The following is a 27,492-nucleotide window of genomic DNA, read 5'->3' as shown; positions in this document are numbered from 1 at the left end:
CTCCCCACCCCCTTGTTGTCTGTGTCCATTTGCTGTGTATTCTTCTGTGTCTGTCTGTCTTCTCTTTCGACAATACCAGGAACCAATCCTAGGACTTTCTGGAGTGGGAAAGAGGTACTCAAGCTCAATCTCTTACACCACCTTGGCTCTCTGGTCTGCTGCATCTCTTAATGTCTTTCCTCTGTCTCCTTTTGTTGCATCATCTTTCTGTGCCAGCTCTCTGCTCAGGCTAGCACTCCTGCCCAGGCCAGCACTCTGTGTGGACCAGCTTGCTTTCACCAGGAGGCCCCAGGAATTGAATCCTGGACCTCTCATATGGTAGACAGGAGCCCAATCACTTGTGCCACATCTGCTTCCTATAGAATACATTTCAATAGAAGAGACTCTCCATGCACATGATAATTAATATTTTGTCTTAATATCAGATAGATAGTAGGAGTAACAATACAGTTAGATGGGAAAACTAAGTACTTGCTCTGAGTAAGCTAGGGATTAGGACTACATTCTAGCCATTTGTATATAAAACTGCCAATGTTCTTGGACAATGTAAGTTTAACTTTGGGTTTCAATCAGGAGGAACAGAGCAGTAGGTACCAGTAAGGATTGTAGACACTTGTTGACTATCCCATACAATCCTCTGGGTGTCCGTTAAGAAAATCATGGGTATGGTGGTGGGGACGCTGGTGGGGCAGGCATGGTGGCAACACCTCTGGGCTCTGAGGGTGTGCAGCTGACCCATAGGAAGTGGCTGGGAAGCTGGATTCTCTCCTTATCTTTGGCATTTGACATTCTGATTTGTATGTGTCATGGAGTTGGTCTATTTGGGTTTATTTGGATGCAAGTACTTTGTGCTTCTTGGACATGAATATCTATGTCCTTCAAATATGCTTGGGAAATTTTCTACCATTGCTTGCTCAAATATTCCTTCTGCCCCTTTTCCCTTCTCTTATCCTCCTGGGACACCCATGACATGTATTTTTGCATGTCTCTTGCAGTCATTTAGTTTCCTGAGACCCTGTTCATTTTTTTCCATTCTTTTCTTTATCTATTCTTTTGTGTGTTTACTTTCAGAGGCCCTGTCTTTGAGCTTACTGAAGACAAGGAGCCTCTTCACATCTGTGTTAAATGCTTCCAGTGTATCTTTAATTTCATTTATTGTGACTTTCATTTCCATAAGATCTGCTATTTTTTCATGTATGCCTTTAAATTCTTATTTGTGGTCACCCAGTGTCATCTTGATGTCCTTAATCACTTTAGCTACCTCATTGAATTTATTAAGGAGATTTGTTTGAATATCTATGATTAGTGTCTCCACTCCTTTGACTGGATCATATCTTCCTGTTTCTTGGTATGGATTGTACTTTTTTGTTGATGTCTTGGCATCTGATTTACTAGATGTGTTTATTCTCGGCCCCTTTTCTCACTTTAGTCTCAGACTTTCTATTTGATTAGCTTTGAGCTACAGTCCCTCACATACTTGGTTCAACTTACTTTGGAACTTTATAGTTACTTATCTTTAGCTAATCTGAATTTTTCAGCTTTTTTTGTCTGTTTTTTGCCTTTTCTCCCTTGATGGTTGTGGAATGGGAGCTGAGGATGTGCTTGGTACTCTAAGCCATGGAGGCTGAAGCTTCCTGTATGTCCCAGGATCCGATGAAACTTCTCCCACCTTTTTCCTCTGCCAGGGTAGGGACAGAGCTGTGGCTATGTGCAGTAATCCAAGGTGTGTATGCCAAGACCATCTGTAGTTGCCTGGAGAGACTGATGAAGGTCCATGCAGGGATGGAGCCATAGGTGTGGGCAGCAAACTAAGCTGTGCAATTCAAAACTGACTGCAGTTGCCCATGTAGACCGATGAAGCAATGTTCCTCTTCTCCCCCTGCTAGTGGTGGGAATGGAACCTCCAGTGTGCCTCAATCTAGTCCATGAAGGCCCAAAGCAACTGCTGTTGCTGTGAGAGAGTAAGGGAGCACTGTCCCTCCTCCTGCTCTGTCAGGAGCAGGAGTGGAGCCACAGATGTGTCCAATAATCTAGTTCATGCAGGTCAAAAGTAACTGCAGTTGTCCAGAGAGACTGAGGGAACACGGTCCCTTCTGCCCTGTTAGGGGAGGGGATGGAACCACAGTAGTGCTCAACACTCTAGTCTGTGCAGCTCAAAAGCATCTTGAGTTTTCCAGAGAGGTTGAAATAACACCGCCCCCCTCCTATCTTACTGTGGGCAGAGATGTGTCCACAGGTTTGCCCACCAGTCTAGTTCATGCAGGCCATAAAAAACTGTAGTTATCCAGAGAGGCTGGAGTACATTATCTCTCCTCCTAATCTGTCAGGGTTGGAGGTGGAGCCAGAGATGTGTCCAAATACCCTGTGTGAGCTGAAAGCCCCTGCAGTGCATGGGAGAGGTTGAGGAAACACCACCCCCACCCTGTCCTACCAGGGATGGAGATGTATCCACAGGTTTGCCCACCATTCTAGTCTGTATCCCATGAAAGCACTTGCAGTTGCTTAGAGAGGCTGATGCAGATCCCCCCAGCTTCCTCCCTGCTGGTGGTGGGCCTGGAGCCCAGGCTAGGACAGCAGTCCGACCTGGGTGAAAAGAAGCATGTCCCTACCTTCACTGTGATTTTCAATCAGCCCTGCTTCCACTCATGCCAGGGGTGGAGTTAAAATGGAGGCTATTAGCCTTTTTCTGACTTGGACGGTAGAAACGTTAGCTGTTCTTAGGATTGGAATTTAGCCAGGCAAATTTACTCATCAGTAGCTGACACTAATGCCTAACCATCTCTTCCTCCCCTGTTTTTGGGAAATGGAGTTTCCAACTCCAGTCAGAATATAGCTCCGGAGGCAACTTGTGCCACCAGCAATAAATGGGCACCAGCCTCTGCAGAATGGAGTGCTCTACTCATGAATCTTCACTGTAGATGGGCAGTCTCCTCCTTCTGTTCTTCCAAGGATGTTGCCATATACTCTTCTGGTCTCCTGGGTCCCCTGAACAGGTTATTTAGATAGGTCTGACTGATAACTAACTGCCCTGTAGGATGAGGTCTGACTCTTGGAGCAACTTACTCTGTTGCCACCTTGCCCCCTTCCTCTCTATCAGTTTTTGTTTTATGTATTTTGCAACACATATTAGGATTAGGTGCATACTCATTTAGGATTGCATGTCTTCTTGATGAATTGACTCCTTTATCATTATGAAATATCCATCTTTATCCCTGGTTTTATTTCTTGTTTTGAAATCTGCTTGGTCTGTTATAAATATAGTTAATCTAGCTTTCTTGTAATTAGTATCTGCATGATATATCTTTTTCTTTTATTTATTTTTATTTTTGCTTTTAACCTGTGTCTTTATTTTTAAAATGAGTTTATTGTAGACAGAGTTGGGTCTTGCTCTTTTCATTCAGTCTGACAACCCCTGCCTTTTAATTTAGTGACCTTTTACATTTCATGTAACTACTTGGTTGGGTTTAAATCTTCTACCTTCCCGTTTAGTTTTTGCTTTTCTCATCTGTTCTTTGTTCTTTTTCTCTCTTTTCCAACTTTCTTTTGGATTGAGTACTTTTATGATTCCATTTAATCTACAGTATTGGCTTATTAACCATACCTCTTATTTTTTAAATGTTGCTCTAGGATTGACAATGTATTCTTTAATTTATCATGTTCTACATTTATAAAACATTATATCACTTCATCTATAGTATAAAAATAGTACACAGGTGCAGCAAGCTGATGCAACAAGATGACACAACAAGAGACACAAGAAGGAAAACATAATGAGAGATACAACAAAGCAGGGAGCAGAGGTTCCTGGTGCCTCCTAAAGAAAATGAGCAAGACGGAAAGCTGATGCGACAGGCAAGTGCAGCAAGCTGACACATCAAGATGACACAACAAGAGATACAAGAAGAAAAAACGTAATGAAAGACACAACAAAGCAGGGAATGGAGGTGGCTCAAGCGATTAGGTGCCTCCTTCCCACATCAGAGGCCCTGGGTTCAGTGTCTGGTGCCTCCTAAAGACAAAGCACAGTGCAAGTGCAAACAACGAGGAGGTGGGGAGAAATAAATAAATAAATAAAATAAATCTCTAAAAAAATAAAACACACAGTGTATTACAATGGTATAGTTCCATTTCCCCTTCCTGTGCTTTGTGCTAGTGTTGTCGTGCATTTTACTTATTACATATCTCATAAACCCTGCAACAGTCATTTTTATTTTAACTAATCCATTATCTTTTTTTATTAGACAAGTTGTAGGTTTACAGAAATATCATGTAGGTTTACAGAAAAATAGAATTCCCACATACCACTCTATTATTGACACCTTGCATTAGTGTGATGCATTTGTTACAATTCAAGAAAGAACATTTTATAATTGTACTTTTGACTGCAGTCCATACACTAGGGTTCATTGTTTGTTTACGACAGACCTATTTTTAAAATGTTTGTTCTAGTAACATATATACAACCTAAAATTCCACCTTTTAACTGTATTCACATATGTAATTCAGTGCTATTAATTAATGCTCACAATGTTGTTCTACCATCACCACTGTTAATTATCAATTCTTTTAAAGAGATTAAAAAGTGAGAAAAATGCCTTTGATATTTACTCTTTGATTTCTTTTTAAAAACAGTGATTTTATACTTATCTGTGAGTTTTTTAAACTCCCATTAGGTAATAGATTATTTATTTTAATAGGAAAACTGTGTCAAGAGCTGCAGTGGTCACACATATATAAGAAAGAATTGGCTTGGATCCATTGTCTTCCCTTTCTCAGCTCTTCTGCAACAATCTGAGGTAATAGAAAATGTGTTTTTTTTTTTGTAAATATTCTAAATTTTTATTTCTGGTTGTTAGTAATGTTTACTATTATCTTTGAATCAGATTCTGTGATTGGCAGGTTGGTAGGTGAGTTAAAATAATCCCATATTAGAATGTCCCTAGTTTTTTGGAGTGTTTAAAGGCTCTGGCTGTCTCTAGAACAGGAGATACCCCCAAATTTAAAACAATTCATATTTGCATGTAATAGTTCTATAAGACCTGATTCATGAAGCATTTGAATAATGGTGTTGCTCTGGAATATGGTTACCATATTTTCAGGTTGTCAGCATTGCTTACAGATAAACTATGAGCTTGATGGTCTCTTTGAGACCCCCTGAAGACTATGGTGTTAGGTTATATAGCAGAAATATGCCTAAATGATCAGTAAAGTATAAAAAACTCTAGCTGAGATTCCATTCTGGGCTACGTTACTTTCTGAATGATCTTAGCCAAGGTACTTGGCATCTCTGAGCTTATGCCAAACACTGGCAATTTAGAAATGAATTTTCTACCTTCAAGGAATTCACTGTCTATGGAAGAAAACTAGGATTTCAGTATAGTATGTTAATACTGTCGTGCTTTCATAGACATGATATAGGTACTATGAGAACATATAGTAGGGAATACCTAACTCTTTCTAGGTTGGTGGGGAAGGAGAAGTGAAGGGTCAGCAAAAATTTACAGAGGAGGTATTTTCTTTCCTGGTCATCTTTTTTTTTTTTTTAAGATTTATTTATTTATTTATTTCACTCCCCCCCCACCTGCCCCAGTTGTCTGTTCTCTGTGTCTGTTTGCTGCATCGTCGTCTTTGTCCGCTTCTGTTGTTGTCAGCTGCACGGGAATCTGTGTTTCTTTTTGTTGCATCATCTTGTTGTGTCAGCTCTCTGTGTGTGCGGCACCATTCCTGGGCAGGCTGCACTTTCTTTTGCACTGAGCGGCTCTCCTTATGGGGCGCACTCCTTGTGTGCGGGGCTTCCCTGCATGGGGACATCCCTGTGTGGCATGGCACTCCTTGTGTGCATCAGCACTGCGCATGAGCCAGCTCCACACGGGTCAGGGAGGCCCGGGGTTTGAACTGTGGACCTCCCATGTGGTAGACGGACTCCTGACCACTGGGCCAAGTCTGCTTCCCTAGTCATCTTTTTTTAATACATATTTTTTTATTAGAAAAGTTTTGAGCTTACGAAACTATCATGCATAATGTGCAGAATTCCAAGACATCACCTCTCTACCAACACCTTACATTGTTGTGGAACATTTGTTACAGATTATGAAAGAACATCATCAGACTATTACCACTAACTATGGTCCGAAACTTACCACATTTTATATATATGTTTTCCACATACCCTGTATTATTAACACTATGTATTATATTGTACATTTGTTTTAGTTCATGAGAGAACATTTTCATATTTGTACTGTTAACCACAGTCTCTCTTCCACCACATGGTTTACTGTGTTATAGAGTCTCATGCTTTGAATAATCTATCCAAAGTGTATGCTCAGTGGCTCTCACTTTCATCACAGAGCCGTGCAGTCAGAGAGGATAACTTTCCAAGTCCTAAAAGATGAGTAGAGGAGTTTGTCAAGCAAATGAGGGCATTTAATTCAGAAGGAATTACATGTGTATCAGTTAGGCCTGCATTTGACTGTAAACAACAGAAAACTAGACTATATGGCTGACATGGGTAAAGGGTCCAGTTATTTCACCTAAAAAATTCCAGATGTCAGCACAGTAGATCCAAGGATACCATAAAGGATCCAAGCCCCATTTGTCTTTCTGCTCCACTCTCCTTATCACATGGCTTTCATCCTAATGCCTGCAAAGTGATCACTGCACCTCAGCCCATTGTCATGTTATAGGCAGGAGGAAGAAGGGACAGCACCTGTATCAAGAAAACAGACACTTCCCCAGAAAACCCCAGCTGATTTCTGCTTACATTTTATTTATGTGACTTAGCCTTTCCACTCCACAGCTGTCATGCTGTCACCTAAAATTGTTGTTAAGAAGGGAGATAAGGGAAACGGACTTTGGCCCAGTGGTTAGGGCGTCCGTCTACCATATGGGAGGTCCGCGGTTCAAACCCCGGGCCTCCTTGACCCGTGTGGAGCTGGCCATGCGCGGTGCTGATGCGCGCAAGGAGTGCCGTGCCACGCAAGGGTGACCCCCGGGTAGGGGAGCCCCACGCGCAAGGAGTGCGCCCGTGAGGAAAGCCGCCCAGCGTGAAAAGAAAGAGCAGCCTGCCCAGGAATGGCGCCGCCCACACTTCCCGTGCCGCTGACGACAACAGAAGCGGACAAAGAAACAAGACGCAGCAAAAAGACACCAAGAACAGACAACCAGGGGAGGGGGGGGAATTAAATAAATAAATAAATCTTTAAAAAAAAAAAAAAAAAAAAAGAAGGGAGATAATGGGGAAGTGGATTTGGCTCAACTGATAGAGCGTCTACCTACCACATGGGAGGTCCAGGTTTCAAACCTGGGGCCTCCTGACCCATGTGGTGAGCTGGCCCATGTGCAGTGGCCCATGTGCAGCACAAGGAGTGTCGTACCACACAGGGGTGTCCCCACATAGGGGAGCCCCATGTGCAAGGCGTGTGCCCTGTAAGGAGAGCCACCCCAAGCAAAAAAAGTGCAGCCTGCCCAGGAGAGGCGCCACATACAGAGAGCTCAGCAAGATGACACAACAAAAAATTCCCAGTGCTGTTAACAAGAATACAAGCAGACACAGAAGAACATACAGTGAATGGACACAGAGAGCAGACAACTGGGGGCGGGGGGAAGGGAGAGAAATAAAAAATAAAAAATCTTTAAAAAAAAAAGAAGGGAGATAATGGATGTTAGGTAGGAGAGTGAAACTATCTGCATAATGTGACACAAAGTTATGAGGGAGCCTGCTGCAAAGCTAAGTGCTGCAAGTAAAAACCAGTAAGGATCTGTTTGGTGATACGGGACATTCCCCCCATTTGTGAATCCTTGGAGACGTTTCTCAATTTCAGGCCAGACCATAGGATGAAAAGGTAATTAAGAGTGTGCATCAGAGGTGAACAAATATAGGTTGTAATCTTGGCTCCACTACTTGTTGGTTGTGTGATCTTGAACAGATTACTTAAACTCCTCTCTGAGCCTCAGTTTTCTTACGCATAAAATGGAGATAAAGGCAGTATCTACCTTATTAATCACATATGATCTATATCAAGTATTGGGCTCACAATGCCTTGTACACATGCACATACACACATACAAACTCCCTCTTCCATTGGGATTCAGGGTTGTCCATACTGTTGTTCTTATTCTCTTTCTAGACTCAGTGCAAAATGTAACAATCATTTAACATATTCTCTGAGCCTGAATTCGATTTTTCTAAGAGCTGCTATATCTTTGGAATGGTAATTTACTTCCTCATTTTATCCTTTTCTTACTCCTGCTCTCTCCACCTAGTACATATTTGGCAGGGAGCCAACATGTGAAGACTGACTATGAACCGATGACCTTGGAGAACCCAATCTTCCTTGTGTACATGCATATTAGTAGAATCAGCATGCACTCATGCAAGCTTGTTTGCTCCTATGAAATGTACTGAGCTTGGCTCACAGTATATTTAACAGTTTATTTTCATTATGCATAATCTATTACATTCATATTTTCTTTCAGATTAGTGGAACGTTTCAAGTAAATATTCCACCAGTTTTGCTTGGGTATACTTGGAGTAAGACTTATGTGTCTCCTAAAGAAGATTATAATGGACAAAATTTAAAAGAATGTACCTTTTTAAATATTTTTGCTACCATTGAACCTCAAATTTCATATGTCACTTGTAATCCAGAACTAGATAAGGTAGGTTTTACATTGAATTACTTTTATACATATCTTCAAAGAAGTATCAACCATTTTTTAAAATACAGTAAAAATAATTACAAAGCTGGCAAAAATAAACATTGGTTCTTGATATTTTCCTGTGGGAACAATATGGTACAGAATCAAAATATTTTAAATATTTTAGTTTTCAGATGAAATAGATATTTTGCAGAAAGCGCAGATTTTTAAAAAAAATTGTAAGGCATTGTTTCCTAACCGAAGAATCACAACTACTGTTTTTAACGGTGAAGGGATACAGATCTTAGTAACAAGATATATCAAGGCATTGAATCCACCTCAACAACTTCTGGATATATTTCTTCATGATTCTAACACAACACTTGTAAGTTAAATTTATTTTTTAACCATTTTATTGAAATATAATTCACATACCATTATAATTCACCCATCAAAAGTGTACATTTCAATAGTTTTTAGTATATTCAGAGTTGTGCAACTATAACCACAATAAATTTTAGACGATTTCATCACTCCAAATTTATTTTAAATTGTTTACTTTTTTAAAGACTGAGTTTATCTTTCTTGACAAAATTGTTTGCCCTAAAGGAGAACTTCCTGAGTCACCATCCATGTTGCATTGTTTCCTCCTGAGTCCCAGATAAAAGAAAACATATCCTCCTGATCCCTTTCATTTCTGCCCACTTGGAGTAGAGAAGCTTTTATTCCACCCTAGTCCCCTTGACCATCCTGGCTTCACTGATTCTATTCCAAACTTTGAAAAACGACACAGAAAAAAAACCCTTTGACTTCCAGGCAAAATAAAAAGTATTGCTGCATTCTGAAGGGCTTGTGTCCTTCTGAGGATTGTTTCTTACAGGATTGCTTCTCACTGTACATGGGAGTGAGGAAGATATTTTGTTCTGTAAATTGCCAACCCAGCATCTCCCACTTCATCTCCACATGTCTTTATAAATATCTGTTCACCAGCTGAGAAAAGAGATGTATACTCAAAATTCAGTTGCATGTAAAATGAAGATTAACTTGTGTGTTCAAAACAGCATATAACTCCTCCACTTTGAGAAAGGAAAATAGGAAATCAAAAATATGTCTCCCTTTTAGGAAAGAAAGAAACTTTGATTAAAGGGCTTCTATGAAGAATTGCTTATACCTTTTGTTTATCTAGGTTCCTTCTAGTTAATTTCCTCTCCTCAGAATATTTATACAAGTTATGAGTTATAAAGTTCATTTAGCTGAACTTTTTAAGCTAAAATCAAAAGTTGTCATGTAGCACTCTTACCACACTTTGCTTTTCCATCATGGCTTGCTTCCTGCCTGTGTTTTCTGACACTCAATAGCCAAAGAGATAATAGTTCTCTCAGATTTATTTCAAAATCTCTATCTTTTGGGGGGGGGGGATGTATATATATAAATTCTTAAATTCTAGCTCCACTGCTTTTCTTTTTTTTTTTTTAAAGATTTATTTATTTAATTCCCCCCCCCCCCCGCCCCCGTTGTCTGTTCTCTGTGTCTATTTGCTGCGTCTTGTTTCTTTGTCTGCTTCTGTTGTCGTCATCCGCAGGGGAAGTGTGGGCGGCGCCATTCCAGGCTGCACTTTCTTTCACGCTGGGCAGCTCTCCTCATGGGCGCACTCCTCGCCTCGCGGGGGCACTCCTTGCGCGTGGGGCTCCCCTACGCGGGGAACACCCCTGCGTGGCAGGGCACTCCTTGTGCGCATCAGCACTGCCCGTGGGCCAGCTCCACATGGGTCAAGGAGGCCTGGGGTTTGAACCACGGACCTCCCATGTGGTAGACGGACACTCTAACCACTGGGCCAAGTCCGTTTCCCCCTCCACTGCTTTTCAAGGATTGTGAACTATGTTTAATTAATTGTAGGAGGTCAGAAAACACGACCCATGTAGGAAATCATAATAGCTCATAAATTGCAGCTATTAAAAGTCAATTAAGATGTTAACAAACTTTCTGTGTTAACTCATTAGTTTGTTTCCTTTCTCATTTCCTAATGTAGTCTGGTTCCTTGTCTCTATTTTTGGGGAAAAAATCCACAGTATAACTTCTGTTGTTTGAGAAAACAAACTGTACTACCCTCTCCGTGCTGTAGCAGTTTATATCAATAAAAAGAATTCTATCAATTTTGAACATTTGAAAAGCAAATCAAACCTTTGTTTGTTCAACATATTTTCTCAATTTTAACAGTTACAATTTAAAGTATGTTTAATGTATAATGTTTAAAATTTTTAATAATTTATTATAATACAATATAGTGGTTAACATGCACACTCTGGAGTCAGGTCAACCTTGCTCAATCCCCAGAGACTCCACATCTTATACTAATTGTGTGACACTGGACAAGTTATTTTAGCCCTCTAAGCTTGTTTCCTTTTATTTTTATTTTTTAAAAATATTTATTTATTTATTTGTTTGCTTCTATCCCCCCTCCCTGCGCCCCAGTTGTCTGTTCTCTGTGTCTATTGGCTGCGTGTTCTTCTTTCGTCCATTTCTGTTGTTGTCAGTGGCACAGGAATCTGTGTTTCTTTTTGTTGCGTCATCTTGTATGTCAGCTCTCCGTGTGTGAGGTGCCATTCCTGGACAGGCTGCACTTTCTTTCACGCTGGGCGGCTCTCCTTATGGGGTGCACTCCTTGCATGTGGGGCTCCCCTACGTGGGGGACACCCCTGCGTGGCAGGGCACTCCTTGTGTGCATCAACACTGCACATGGGCCAGCTCCACACGGGTTAAGGAGGCCCGGGGTTTGAACTGCGGACCTCCCATGTGGTAGATGGACGCCCTAACCAGGGCCAAGTCCGCTTCCCCTTGTTTCCTTTTTAAACACAAGAATAAAAATAGTGTCTACTTCATAGGTTTATAGGATGGACTGAGAAAATGCTTGGCAATAAGCATGTGATACACACTCAATAAATGTTAGTTACTATTATTCTAGGACCTCATTGCTCGATTTGTATCTTTGATTCCTTTTATGGCTAATACACTGGATGAAAATGATGATTCTGATATATGGATGACATCAGAGGTAACAAATTATATTTTATAATTAAAATGTATAGTATTTCTGATTTGCTTATCTTTTAAAAGAGCTTTTAAAAACATTATATACTTATATACTTAAGTTGTACTTTACCTCATGAAATTTTAGAGCATTGGATAATTTTTTACATAATTTTCAGCTCTATAATCTACAGAAATAATTTAAATCAACTCATTCACTCTAGACTATTCTGATACTCTTTGAACCAATCGGAATATGTTCGGGGCTTTATGATCCTACAGAATATTGAAAGTACTAAAAATAACCATTCAGTCAAATACTAGTACCATGAGTACTCCCTACCTGCTGCCCAAACAATACCCATAACCAAGAGGTTACTACAGGTTTGAGATTCCCCTTGGCTAATGCCTTTCCATTGACATGAACTCTTTGACCTTGGGATACTTGTGAATGTATAACCAATTAAATTGCCACAAGACAAGAGATATTTTCTCCCACCTAATATGCAGTCACCAAAACCACCTTCCTCCCTACTCTAATCATCTTGAAGTAGTCATGTCCATAAGGACTTTTCCAACTCTTTGAAATGACTCTTCTTTCCATTGACTTAACTGGCTTTGCATATTTAGCATTTTGGAAAAATTATTGATTTATCACAAAACCTGAGCCTACAAGTCAACAGAGGTGTCATTAGGAGGCATTAGTATGTTGGCTACATGGTCTAATTACAATAATCATGGTTTATTTGAGATTCAGATGCCACTGTGTATTCAAGTGCCTGTGGATTTATAAATGTAAGTTTTCCACACCTGTTTTTAAAACTACACTAAAATTATGGCATTTGAATCATATTAAAATATTATTTCTTAAAATATCTTTTAATATATATTCTTATTTGATAGCAGTTGAAAATACATCAAATTTTTAAAAACCTCTCTTCCAAAGTGGTTAGCCAAATCCAAGTTTGAGTAATTCCTTGGTAAATTGCCCCATATATTAAATCAGAGTGAATATGCAGAGAAAATGATAGGGGGCCTAACCACATTTCGTAATGTTCTCCCACAAATTCTCATCCCACCAAACTGTGGAGGGGATAGATAGGAGGAGTGGAATATATGGTAGAAAGAACATGGGCTTTGGAGTTAAACAAACCTGGGTTCGACCTAAAATAAATTATTTTACCTCTTTATACCTCAGTTTCCTCATCTGTGTCATATAGGGCTTTTAAAAGGACTACAGAGATAACATATGCAAAACATTTGGAACTCAGGAAAAGTTAGTTCCTACTCTCATCCACCTCCTTCATCCTCTTATGAAATCCAGATAGGAGAGACTCCTTGGCCTTACATTAAAGACTGGTCATATTCTGCCCTTAGCTCTCCTAGTCACACTCTTCTTTCAGGAGGGCCTCCTTCTCTTCTTCCCTAAATCCCAACCCTCACCATCACACTCAGCCAGTACATACTGAAATTGTCATAACAATTGTTAAGACACTGAAATTCTTCCATACTAATTAGTAAACAGTCACTGTCTTGACCTCCAAGCTCTTTCTGGCTATACAGCCCCCTTCTCTGGGACTATAATGGACTGGAGAGTACCTGATTGATCTAAATAGGGCAACTGCTACTCAGCAACAACAGATTGTTCTCACATGAACATTTGGGTCCATGTGTTTTGCCAAATCGTTTGAGTTTTCAAGCAAAACCATAAATCCATATTTTCATGTGAAATTTCCCAAATTTTTTTTTTTAACATTCTGGGGGGCAAACAAGACACACCTGTAGATGAGCACTAGGATATAAACCACCAGTCTACCACCTCTGCTGTGCTTTTCCTCTCCTGCTACCAGTGCTTTAGTAGGCACCTGTATTTGATCCATTACATCTAGGTCTGCTCTTCAGCTCCTTCAGATGGAAGTTTCTATCACTGTTCCTGATTGTTCTCCAACTCGTATCTCTTCCACTCCTTGAGTTGAGGGACTCAGCTATATTGGTACAAGACAGAGTGTAGCTCCATTGACTAAAAGCACTGTGTGAATCTCTATCACATGATGTTCTTCAGAATACCAGTCCCTATGCCCCTGTTTGCCTGGAGGCAGTTTAATGTTTGTTCCAAACAAAAATGCTCTATTTTGGAATATAAATGATCTGCTCACCCTACAATATGCACATTAAGTGCCCCATAATAAGGGCACTCTAATGTTCCAAGTCAATGTTCTCCTCTTCTAATACCTTATCAGGACAAAAGAAGCCAGAGTTCTGGACTTTGCTGTCATCTCAGCAACCTGATAACAATGTGTGTGTTTGAAACTGGAGAGAGTGGATGGGTCCTGAATCTGTTGGACGCTTGCATTACGCCATTTCCCTTTTTCCCACTCTCTGTCCTTGATGTTGCTTTTGTTTTGCCTTAGCGCTGCATCAGTTTGGCTGTTGGAAATAAAGAAGAGCATGCCATACTTCTCTGTAATTTCTTTCTGTACTTTGGAAAGAAAGCCCTGGTCCTTCTGGGAACCTCACTGTTGGAAGTAAGTGCTGGAGTTAAAATTAAGTCAGATTTCATCTACAAGTTTCAAAGACTCCAACACCAAGTTTCATCTTTTCACAAGCTCATTAGGGAATTTCATGGCAAACAATTATTCATTAACATGAGTACTGCCCATATTTCTAGTTCATAAAAATTTCTGCAATGTAAAGAATGCCTTCCTTTTGTTTCAGTCCTTTGAAAAACAGTACAACTAATAGTGGTACTTCATGTTACTGGGAATATTAAATTATGTAGTATGTGGAAGGCACTGAGAGCACCTTGTTCATGGGAGTTATTCAATAAATTGGTGGTGGTGGTGGTAGTGGTTATTTTAGTAATAGCTATAGTAGTACTACTAGTTCTCATCATCATCATTATATGCTTCTAATACTATGTTTTAATATCTTGAAGAAACATAACTCTTCACTGTCCATTGCCCCAGTTAATTTTTCAAGAAGTGGATCAAAAATTCATGCTTACTTATCTAAAATTCCTTATTAAAAAAATAAATAAATAAATAAAATTCCTTATTGAATTTATATACTACCCCTGCCTTCATATCTTTAGAAATTTGTCCTCTTTTGGGCTGTTTCTTACTCTATCATAAATATCTTGATAAGTACCAACATTACCAGGCTTACCATATGGTTATTGTTATGATCACTTATTTACCTATTTTTCTTTAGCATATCTTTTATTTCTATGAATTAGCTAAATGCCTATGGCTAATTTCCCCATATGATCCCCTGCTGTAGTTTTTTTTGGTACTTACATGTCTTTATTTCACCTTAAATTTTAATATGTATTTTTTAATTATAGAAGTTGTGAACTTACATAACAATCATGCAAAATGTGCAGAATTAGCAGACATCATCCTCCGCCAACTTCTTTACATTGTTGTGGAACATTTGTTACAGGTTATGAAAGAACATCATCAGATTATTACCACTAACACTGGTCCATAGTATACATTTGGTATATTTTTTTCCATATAATCGCTATTACTAACACTATGTATTAGTATTGTACATTTGTTTTAGTTCAAGAGAACATTCTCATATTTGTACTATTAACCAAGTCCCTCTTTCACCATATGGTTCACTTTGTTATACAGTCCCATGCCTTGTACAATCTATCCAAAGTGCACCCACAGTGGCTTTCATTTTCATCACAGAGTTGTGCAGTCATTGCCTCAGTAAATTTAAGATTTTCCTTAGTCCAAAAGAAAAAATCCCTTACCCTCCTATCATTGACCCTTAGCATTGATATAGTACCTTCTTTGACAGTGATGCAAGAATATTACAAAGTTGCTGTTAACTATAATTCTTAAGTTACGTTAACTGTATTTTTCCAATGTACCACCATATTTGTACCACATTGTAATAGTGAGGTACATTTGTTCTACTACATAGAGGAACATGCTTGTATTAACCACAGTCCTCATCTACCTCCAGGCTCACTATGTTATTCAGTCCCTCCATTATTCTCTAACTTCCTTTCAATTGACATTTATATCCCTAGACTACCCCTTTCTGCCACAGGCCCATTTGTAAACCAGCCGTGTTAGTTATACTCACTGTAAATGTGTTACCATCAATTCTATCCATTTCCACATTTTACAGTAAAGCTAATTAAAAATTCTACATACATTAAGCATCAGTAGCCCTTCTCAACCCTCATCTTATCTCCTAGTAACCTACACTCTAGGTTTTAACTATATATTTATTCTTAGTATTCATATATTAATGAGACCATACAATATTTGACCTTTTTGTGTCTGGCTTATTTCACTTAGCATAATGTCAAAATTCATCTATGTTATATATTCCAATTTCATTTCTTCTTACAGCAGCACAGTATTCCAGCATATGTATACACAACATTTTGTCGGTGGATCCTTTGGTTGTTTCCATCTTTTGGTAATTGTGAATAATGCTGCTATGAACATTGGTGTGCAAATGTCTGTTCACGTCACTGTTTTCTGTTCTTCTGAATATACTCTTAGTAGAGGGCTTATTAGATCATACAGCAGTTCTGTATTTAGCTTCCTGAAGAACTGCCAAACTGTCTTTCATAGAGGCTATACCATTCTACATTCCCACCAACAGTGTAGAAGTGTTCTTATTTCTCCACATCCTCTCCAGCACTCGTTTTCAGTTTACTTTATTTTTTAATAATGGCCATTCTGTGAGGTATGAGATGATATCTCATTGTAGTTTTGATTTGCATTTCCCTACTAGCTAGTGATATTAAACATTTTTTCATGTGCTTTTTCACCAATAGTATTTCCTCTAGGGAGAAATACTTATTTAAGTCTTTGTCCATATTTTAATTGGATGGCTTGCTCTTTTACTGTTGAGTTGTATGATCTCTATATAGAATGTAAAGCAAACCCCTATTGGATATGTGGTTTCCAAATATTTTCTCCCATTGAGTGGGCTGTCTTTTCACCTTCTTGACATAGTCCTTTTAAGCACAAAAGTGTTTATGTTTGAGGAGGTCCCATTTATCCATTTTTTTTTGTTGTTGCTTGTGCTTTCAGTGTAAGGGTTGAGAAACCACCACCTACCACCAGGTCTTGAGGATGTTGTCCTACAATTTCTTATAGGACTTTTATAGTTCTAGGTTTTATATTTAGGTCTTTGATCCATTTTGAGTTAATTTTTGTATAAGGTGTGAAATAGTGATCCTCTTTCTTTTGGCTATGGATATCCAGTTCTCCCAGCACCGTTTATTGAATAGACTGTCCTTACCCAGCTGAGTGGGCTTTTGACAGCCTTATTCAAAACCACTTGACCATCAATGTGATTCCATTGATCTATATATAGTCCATCTTTATGCCCGCACCATGTTGTTTTTTTACCACTGTAGTCAGGTAATGGGATTTAAAGTCCAGAAGTGAGAGTCTTCCAATTTTGTTCTTCCTTTTTAAGATGTTTGGCTACCCTTCCAAATAAATTTGATAATTGAGTTTTCCATTTCTTTAAAAAAAGCTGTTGGAATTTTTATCAAGATTGCATTGAATCTGTTTATCAATTTGGGTAGAACTGATATCTTAACTGTATTTAGTCATCCCATCCATGAACACAGAATGTTCTTCCATTTATTTAGGTCTTCTTTGTTTTATTTTTTTAAGAGGTACTGGGGATTGAACCCAGAACCTTGTACATGGGAAGCAGACTCTCAACCACTGAGCTACAGCTGCTCTCCAATGAGAATTGTGTTTTATGTTAGTTTGTTTTGTTTTTAGGAGGTACTTGGAATTGAACCCAGGACCTTGTACAAAGGAAGCAGGTGCTCAGCCACTTGAACTGCATTCGCTCCCCTCTCTGATTTCTTTTAGCAACATAGTGTAGTTTTCTGAATACGAGTGCTTTACTTCCTTGGTTAAGTTTATTCCTAAATATTTGATTCTTTTAGTCACTATTTTTTTTTAATTTATTTTATTTTATTTTTTTTAATTAAAATTATTTATTTTTACAAATTACATTCAAAAAATACGAGGTCTCAATCAACCCCACCGCCCCCACCCCCCACTCCCCCCACAGCAACACTCTCTCCCATCATCGTGAGACATCCATTGCACCCAGTAAGTTTACTATTATAAGTGGAATTTTTCCCCAACTTCCTCCTCCCTGCTATAGCTCTAAGTGCCAATAGATGGCAGTAAACAATCAAAAATATTTCAACAAACTTGAATTTGTACCTTGGAGACTTACACCTTTAGAGTAAGCAATGTATGCTTTCACCCGGGAGGCATGGTTGAGGTGAAGCCCTCCTCTTTACTGTAAGAAGACAAGCACAGTGATAAAGAGCAGGAGCTCTGGAGTTAGGTGGACCAGGCTACCCAGCACAGTGTTAAGACCTATGGATTTAGGGTCAGACAGGTGTTCAAAATCTAGCAAGGCCTTTTGTGTGATCTCAGACAAATGTCCTTCTCTGAGCCTCAGTACCTCCTCACAAAACAGGAATAATGCCATTTACTACTACCCTGGGCAAGCCCCTTAACCTGTGATTCTTATCTGAAAGATGAGCATAATAATCATCCTTCTCTTTTGGAGTAAATTAAGTGAGAAAATTAGTGTGAATTCTTAGCACAGTACCTGGCACACATCAGTGCTCAATAAATGTTGTGTTGTCTTCTTCTATTTATCTAATTATTACTTTAATTTTTTTATTTTTTGCTAAGTAAGATTTTTAGTACAAAGTGTAGGTACAGAGCAAAATAATAACATCATGACTACTTTTCTTCCTCAAACTGGTTTCCTATATATTTTCTCTCTAACTTCTAATTCCCATCTCATCTTCAAAATTGATTTAATGACTTTTTAGTGTCACTTTTTTTTTGTTTGTTTTTTTCCAGAGCCCTAAGTCAGTCTGCATTCCCTAACTCTACATGGTGGTTCACTTTCATTCCCCAAGTATATTCTACTGAAAGCAGGGCTAGTGCATATAGCACCTTTGTGTGAACTACAGTAAAGTGTCCCTCTGTCAAAACATTTTAGGTATTGTCTCCTGGAAAATCATCATAACATTCTGGATTTGTTAGAATAACATATTTCCTTGCATCAAGGCACGCTCTCCCTGACCATGTATGGCATCACTGGTCAGAAGTTATCTCTTCTGAATCCCCATGCTAACTCAGATCTGAGGATTTATGAGGTCTGGGCTTTTTGTTTTTGCTTTTTCCTTTTAAAAAAAAAAAGCCTTAAAATCTTTTAGAAATAAAAAGTCTCACATGTTTAACATTATAACTTACACATACAGGAATAAGTTAAATCAGTCATCCACCAAAAATGACTTTAACTGTTTTTGATTATACAGGGACATGTGGCTTATGTATTAACTCAAGAAACAGATGAATATTTGCTTTGGAATCCACTAACTGGGCAATGTCATAAGCAGTTTGACCCATTTTGCCCCTTAAAAAGTGTAGACTGTTTGTTTGATGATGGAAATGTAAGTATATGGAAAAAATATTATTTTAATTCTCAAAATGTCAAACCAGAGCTCCTCTACCCTGGCTATGCATTAGAATTACCTGAAGAGCTTTGAAAAAACCAGAATCCCTGGAGTGTGGAGCCTGGGCAATCTTTTATCTCTAAAGCTCCCCAGGTGATTCTGTAGTACTCCCAGGGCTAAAAGCCAGTGAGGCAATCTAATGTTGGCATAACCCTGGAGTCTCTTTCTCTCCTGTCTTATTACCTTCCTTGACTTCTGCAGCTTTGTTGGGTATTAGAATGGTAAACTTTTGCTCTATTCTTACCAGTCATGGGCCTTGTTCTGCTATCGGCCTACTGATTTATGTTAATATTTTCATAGATCTGGTTTAATATTCAACAAAATAATACACCAATGGCTGTACATTTTGACTATTCAAAGGAAAGTTTCTGGAAACAACTGCTTCCAAAAAATTCCCAAGGGACAAAAGCACAAAGCATACAGGTAAATCATAGCTTTTAAGGTGTGTCTACATGACAGTTGCTATTGGTTCTAGTCATTACCAGGATGGACAGATTCTGTTATATTTATATAGCTAATTGCTTCCTGAATTTTTTGGCAAATGTTAATAAAAAAACAGATTTCTCTGCCATCCCGCCCATCTTTAGGCAGCTCTGGTTCCTTTCCTCTACCGGCAAAAAAGAAAATTTGCAAAGACACTATCATGTCAAATGTGAATTTAGATTTTAATATAGAATTTAAAATATTTTTAATCATAAAACATAAAATGTAGTTTTCAAGATGGTGTGGTGAGTTCTTACTTTGACCTAGTCCTTCTGCTCCATAACTATGGGGACAATAAAGTGTAAAAAAAAAGAATTGTCTGGGCTCCAAACCATGATAGTTACCTCATGGAATAGAAACAAGACATAAATACCAGCAGTGTGTGGGGCTGAAGGAGTAGTGGCAGCAAGATCTGAAAATTCTTCCTAAAAGGATGGGAACCAGAGCCAGTCTCACTTTTTGAAGCCAGGGACTGGGATAGAGCTCTCCTACTACTATACTTTGAAGGAAGACTGGGTACAAAACCTGCAGACCCATGACCTGTGGCTGTAGCACTAAACATGCTAGGAGGCAGGAAACCAAAGCACAGGCCTGAGACTAGGATCTGTGGGATACTCAGTTTCACTGCTGGATCATATAAACAGCTGTTTCTGGATTGAGGAACCTAAGATGGGAGGGTGCAGACAATCGCAAAACCCAGAAACTAGAAGGTGTGAGCCCAGAGGGAGAGAGAGGATGAAAGAAAAAGAATAGGAAAAAAACCCCAAACCAGTCAAAAGACAGTTCATAGAAGCAGAAACACAAATGCTCAACTTCACATGTAATCAGGAAAATACAATTTAAAATAATGACACTATTTCATATTTGCATAAGAGTCGCAAAAATATTTTTTTAAAGTATAATCATTTGACAAAGATGCAGAGAAATGTTGGAGCATAAATTGCTATAAACACTTTGGAAAGCTGTATGATAGTAGCTGGTAAAGTTGCAGACACTCAGCCTTTAATCTACTAATCCAACTTCTAAGCATATACATATGCACAGGAAGACAAGTACAACAATGTACATTGTAGAATTACTTCAAATAGCAAAAAAATTGGAAACAGTTCATCAATGGTGAAATGAATACTTGAGTATCATACAATGAAATCTTAAAATAATAATGTAATAGAAATAATGCATGAACTAATATAATGTAATTCTCAGCTTGGCTGTATATCCATTGTATCAGAATATCTAAGGGTGGAACCCACATATCAGTATTTTTTAAAGCTCCTGGGGTGATTCCATTATGCAGTCAAGGTTGAGAACCATAGACTTAGAGCCATGCATGTCAACACAGGTGAATATTTAAAATGGTAAGGTTAGGCAAAATAAGGGAGCTGTGGAATGGCACATACAGTTCAAAACCACTTATATGGAGTTTGAAAACTATATATTGTTTGTGTGTATTTAGGTTTATAGTGATAGTCAACAACATTCATAGGAATGATAAATACCAAATTCAGGCTAGAGGTTACCTCTGGGAAGGAAACAGTATGCAGAGTACTTAAAATTTATCTGTAATTTTTACTTCTTTTGAAAAAAATCTAAAACAAGTATGAATGAATGCAAAGTTAGATATAGTTGGAAGTAGGTATGTAGGGTGGATGCTCATATTATTCTATATACTTGTCTGTAGATTGGAGATAGCTCGCTATAGCAAAAAGGAATACATAATGGTTGTGGAGGAGAAAAAAATCAAACAGTACCAAAGTATTTAAAGTGAAGAACTTCTCCCCCCTTCCGCATATTTTCCTAGTCCCTAAGAAATAACCAGTTACTAAATCCTTGTACATCCTTCTAAATATTCTCCATGCATATGTACATATTTTCATATTTCTTGTTTGTAAAAGTAATTTTAAAGAAGGGAGAATGTGCTTTTCTCTCTTGAGCAAACCACGTCTACAGCACATGTACAGCATCCTTAGCCTACGTCATGCCTTTCCCATTCCATAGCTGTGACCAAGAGTTATGTAAGAATGATTTATTTAGAGATGAGGGGTTTTATTGTTATTGTTTAATATTTAACCATTCTTGTATTCATTCAGGAAATATTTGAGTGCTGCTATGAGCCAGCACTGTGGTAGGAATAGATACCACAATGTAAAATACAGACATTGCAATATTCTTGGAACTTATGTTCTAGAGGAAGAAACAGAGGAAGATAAGCAATTGCAGTGCAAAATGATAACTGTCACTGCAGAAGAAATGAATGTGTTTTGGGAGCACACAGCAGGAGGACTTGAGGGGAGGGAGAGTTGCAGAAGCTTCTTGGAAAATAATGATGCACAAGTTCAGGAAAGGTGCATAGGAGCTGACTTAGATGAAAAGCTGGGAAGAGAATGGGCCCAGTAGAGAGCAGGAACAGCAGTTGTGGAGGCCTGCTATGGCAAGGAGATATCTGTCAAAGAGGCAAAAGACCCAGTTTGGCTGCTGCCAGGGAATGAGCAGAGATAAGCTGAGGGGTGAGCAGAGTTCTGCTAAAGATTTGGGTCTTCATCCTCAGAGCAATCAGAAACCAACATCACTAAGGCAAGGGCTACCAGGATCAAACTGTGTTTTGAAAAAGCCACTCTGGCTAAGGATGGAAACTAAAATTCTGCCAAATTGAATTGATATAAAACTCATAGTTGCATTTGACTTGTATCTCTCTACTGATTTCTTTCCTGTATATAAATGCCCTCAATCTTCCAATTTGCCAGAATAAGCCACTTTGAACACAATCTGTAACACAATTGGGAACACAGATTGGAGTGTGCATTTGAGAATGTGGATATTTAGAGAGGAGATAGCTTGGGAAACACTCATGAAGTTTTGAAGTACCTGAGTTCCCTGAAATAAAGAAAGGGCCTTTGCCAGAAAAGGAAACAAAAAGTGGACAAACATACCATAAAGTTATTGAGTCAACATAACCTGGGAAGGCCAGACCCCTCTTGTTCAGATCTAAAGGTGTCCTAACTAATCTACAGGAGTTGGAGAGAAAAGTGAGTGACTGACAGCAATCAGAGAATTTGGTCTCTCTCTCTTATCTGAGAAAGGTTCTGGCCACCACAACTTTACAATGAAGTTTATTTTCCCCTTTGTCTAGTCACTGTCTCCTGCCATATTCTATTGTGGGGAAACTCCCTATACCTGAGTCTATTCTCTAATCGAGAGGTTCTCCAACTATGGCAGGCATCAGAATCACCTGGATGGCTTGTTGAAACAGATTTCTGGGCCTCATTCCCCAAGTTTCTGATTCAGCGGGTATATTCATTTCCTAAGGCCACCACAACAAAGTACCACAAACTAGGTGGCTTAAAGCAACAGAAACGTATTGTCTTACAGTTCTACAGTCAAGAAATCCAAATCAAGGTGTTGGTAGTGCTGTGCTCCCTCTGCTACCCATAGAGGAGAACGCTTCCTGGCCTCATCCTACCTTCTGGTGGTTTGCCAGCAATCCTTGGAGTTCCTTGGCTTGAAGCTGCAGCAGTTCAATCTCTGCCTCGATTATCACATGGAATTCCCTTTTCTGTCTGTGTCCAGCAGAACCTAATTTTAACTCAAATGATTCCATCTGCAATGACCCTATTTCTAAATAAGGCCACATTCACAGGTGGGGGGGTTAGACTTCAATATATCTTTTGGGAGACACAATTCAATCCACAGTAGTGGGTCTGGGTGGGGCTAAGAATTTGCATTTTTAACACATCGCCAGAAGACCAGACTTTGGGAATAGATCATGGGTCATCACGTGACAGACTGAGCCTTCTTCACCATGCCTGAAGTCAGTACTCCAGGACTTAGAGTTCTGCCAAGTGCTGCCTCCTTTTTGCACAGCCCTCCTTCCACTTATGAGGAAAAAATGTCTGTCTCTGCCTCTACAACTGCACCTGTTACTCAGATGATGGACGTACACAAAGGCAGAACTGTCCAAACTCAGCCCGTCACTCTTGTCTCTGTGAACCCCACAGCAGGAAGGGAGGGCAGAGTGTAGGGAGGATTTAAAAAGTCCTCCCCTCTTCCCAGCTTCTCCTGCCCAGGAGGAGAATATGGTAGAGCATTGCTCTCTGCTTCTGATGGGATGCCTGGAGCAAAGGCTTAGAGGCAATGGAAGATTAAATGGACCCTGTGTGGGGGTCTGTGTGTGTATGTGTGCATACACAAAGACCTGGCTACCACCTGTTGAAAGAATGAGAATACTCAAAGAAGGAAGATGATAAACCAGGTGAAAAGAGTAATGATAATAATATCTGATGTTCCTTGAGTGCTCACTGCATGCCAAGATTTACATATATTATTTTGTTTTAAAATCTCCACAAGACACCCCAGTGAAATAGGCACTGTTATTGCCCCCATCTCAAAGATGAGGTAACCAAGATTCAGAAAAGCTAAGTAACTCAGCCAAGATCACACACTATGTGGAAGAGACAAGTGCAGCTGCCCAGCATTACCTAGTGGAATTGACAAATATGTCAAATGCTTCTTTGAATAAATTACTGGGACAGCAGTTTTGTCTTACCCATGAAAAATATATTCTTTTGTAAATCTATTCCCCCTCCTATGCTATGATGAAGCAGTACTGAAGTCAAAGGAAATACGTGATCTGTATTTTACATGTGATTGAATGATTTTGTCACATGAGACTGGATTGGGTTCCCCTTTTATGTTAACTAGCACTCCAGGGATGACTGTGGTATAAATGCAGTCTCCCTAAAAGCTTTCTTAACTTTCAATTGTCTATATTTCAGCCTAAAGAAATAAAATATTCTGATACTAATAAAAGCATGGTAGAAGATCTAAAGAACAGGTATGATCTTTTTTTACATATTATGATTATCATATTATCTCTGTAATTTCTCATTTGTCTACCTTTGGGTCCTCTAACCCAACTTCTCAAAATACCTGTTAGATTCAGCAACAGGACCCAAAAAAAGGAGATTATAATAATTAGCCCTATTGAATCATCTGTCTCTTGGTACATGCACTGAAAAGCAGCCCCTTGAAAGGAGAGTCTGAGTTAAAAATTGATGCTAAGAACATTGTGGTCTCCTGTTGAAAAGTTCTCAACACAGGTGCCTGTCAAGCCCATAGCAATCACAATGCAGTAGCTAGCATTTCTTGGAATGGTCATTGTGGTAAATGGTCCATGACAGGGGATAAGGTAACAATCCAAGTTTGGTGGTAGAACATCAGTACTGCTGTTCCTGGGCACCATTCCCCAAACACACAAATAAGAACCCCAAGGAAGTTGTCCTATGGAGGGCAGAGGGTCAAATGCCTTGAAGCAGGCTTCGCTCCTGCTGCAAAAGTGTCAGAGGCTTCTAGAGCTGACTGCCTCCAGTGACTCATGCTGACACAGCAGGATAAGCCAGTAACAACTAATCAAAAAAGAACACAACCAAAATCATTTTGTCACTCCCTTCTCTTGCTGGAAGACAACATTCTCCCCTACACACACACCTCACCTTTCATCCTGCCTCCACCTTCCCCAGCTCTAAACAAAAGAGGAAGAAATGGCGTAGGGAAACGGTCCTCAGCTTCCAGTTTCATCAGAATTGCTTCTGGAACTCCTTAAAAATGCAGGTGCTGGAATCCCAGACCAGACTCATTTAATTAATATCTGGAGGTAAAACATTTTATAAAGCCCTACAGGTGATTCTGATGCAAAGCCACCTCTGAGACCTTCTGCAGACTGCAAGCTGCATATTTGCTCTATGAACTTAGTCAAGAGGAGACTCCAGGCTGCTCCTTCTGTAGCACACACTGCTGTTATGAATCAATTACACAGTCATGCTACACAGAGGAGGGGCTTCCCAGGAGGGCTCTGTCAACCAGCCTACTCTATGACACCCTTCCCTTCCCTCCCTGGCACAGTTTATCACCAGGCAGTGTTACAGGGTCTCAGGGTATACAGGCCAAAGCCCTGCTTTTATGGAGCCTACATTCAGGTAGGGGAAGTCTGACCATCATACTTATCAGTCCAGTGCTTCATTTCCTCCCAACTCTGCCTGATGAGTTAACTGATCTAGTAAACCCATCTCTGCTAATATCATCCCAGGCCAGATTTCTGTATCTTTATAAAGGCAATTTCTTAGAAATGCAATATCCTATGTCAAAGGAGGGTTTTGGAGCTGTAGGAATGTCAATCCAGCAGTGAGACTGTAAGTGCTGTCATATCACACTTAAGTATACAGCTGCCTACATGCAGGTAAATGGAAAACATATGTGCCTTTGAAAGCTAATTGTGAGCTACCTGGGGAGCTTCTTGCCTTACCAAACCAAGCAAAAGCCTGCTTCTCCCCGACCTGATTAGTGTGACTAAAGGAAGACTCCCCTAACTATGGAGGTCTGATTTCCTCCTAAGTATCTAAAAAGCATCGTTCTCATGCATGAATAAAAGTAACAGAAATCTTATCACATTTATTAAATGAGTTACAATTTGTCATAAAAATCTTTGCATTCTTGCCTCAGGATTGAAAGAACTCTAAAATGTAAAATGATGGAATGGCGACCTAAAGAGCCAACACGTTGGAATCGGCAATGTACTTCTATTTTGAGGCAAATCCTCCCTAAACTGGAACTTGGAACAGGAAGTTTTGTTTCAACTGAAGAAGAGAGTGAATTTGAAAGACTGCTACAATTTTATTGGGTTCGTATATGTTTTAATGACATTTGTTTTATCTATGTTGCTAACTACCAGCTAATTGCAATTATAAATATCCCTGAAATGCCTTTTATCTTAATCCTAGAAGATAAGATTAAATTAAATCTTATTAAATTAAAATGTATTTATTTATAGACTAAATAATTTTAGTCTATAAATGTATTAAAATGTACTTATTTATAGACTAAATAATTTTAAATGTAGTGAACAACTATTACCAGGGCACATTGCATGACATTTTCTTGGAACCAGTCATATGTGTTACTATATGTTAACTACACATTTTGGAGAAAGATGCCCAGAAGGAGACCAATTTGCAACTAAGAAACTAAGAAGTGATTTCTAGATGGTAGTAATAGATGGGATTCACTGTCCTCGTTTCTGGGCAAGAGAAATCCAGGCAAGCGCTAATATCTTCTATATGCTGATTAATTACAAATTTTTACATCCTTCCTGGATCTGTCTCCTGACCTCCACTCTTATATGTTCAGCTGCCCATTTGATATCTTCTTGGATGATTAAAATATATCTCAGAGTTTGCAGGTCTATAATCAAACATGGTAGGCATTCAGTATATTCTTAGGGTCCCCACTTTCTTTCCCTCTCCTGTCCCTAGCTATAGGCAGCCTCTCTCCTCCTCTATCTGAGCTGGTCCAGTAGGTTTTTGGAAGCCCCAATCTCCCAAGAGTGAGATTTCTTCCCCACACCAGCCAATAGACTATCTTTTCAGGGAAACCCCTTGAAGGGAATGAAGAAAGGGATCTGCTGGGGAGTTGAGGGACTGCGGATATCAGTCCTTAGCTGACAGGGATGGGTCTGCAGACACTGCTATTCATGAAAAGGAGGTTATTTTTGTTTTTGTTTTGTTTTCTGAATGGAATTAGAGGGTAAACAGATAAGGAAAACAAATATAAAGCAAGATTAAAACTTGGAGTTCTTATAAATTATCTATTTAATAATGCACAGTTGACAATCAGAAACCTGGGTTGAACCCCGCAGCCGGGGTTCAAATCCCAACTTAACCACTCACTGGCCTTGACCTAAGGTAAGTTATCTAACCTCTCTATACCTTCTACTCCATCTAGTAAGAAAACAGAGACACAAATAA

General features: G+C 39.2%; 1 protein-coding gene across 1 annotated transcript in view; it reads left to right on the top strand.

Moving 5' to 3' along the window:
- CC2D2B (coiled-coil and C2 domain containing 2B) overlaps positions 1 to 27,492 on the top strand; it is a 138,013-nt gene that overhangs the window by 107,739 nt on the left and 2,782 nt on the right. The window contains 9 exon segments of the mRNA XM_058298679.2: positions 4,698 to 4,796; positions 8,479 to 8,661; positions 8,828 to 9,025; positions 11,603 to 11,692; positions 14,079 to 14,192; positions 19,016 to 19,150; positions 19,514 to 19,636; positions 24,469 to 24,527; positions 26,192 to 26,369. Of these exon segments, the coding sequence (XP_058154662.1) occupies positions 4,698 to 4,796; positions 8,479 to 8,661; positions 8,828 to 9,025; positions 11,603 to 11,692; positions 14,079 to 14,192; positions 19,016 to 19,150; positions 19,514 to 19,636; positions 24,469 to 24,527; positions 26,192 to 26,369 (1,179 nt within the window).

Source organism: Dasypus novemcinctus, chromosome 6, assembly GCF_030445035.2.
Source record: "Dasypus novemcinctus isolate mDasNov1 chromosome 6, mDasNov1.1.hap2, whole genome shotgun sequence".
Classification (NCBI taxonomy): Eukaryota; Metazoa; Chordata; class Mammalia; order Cingulata; family Dasypodidae; genus Dasypus; species Dasypus novemcinctus.
This window is presented reverse-complemented; position numbering and strand designations above follow the sequence as displayed.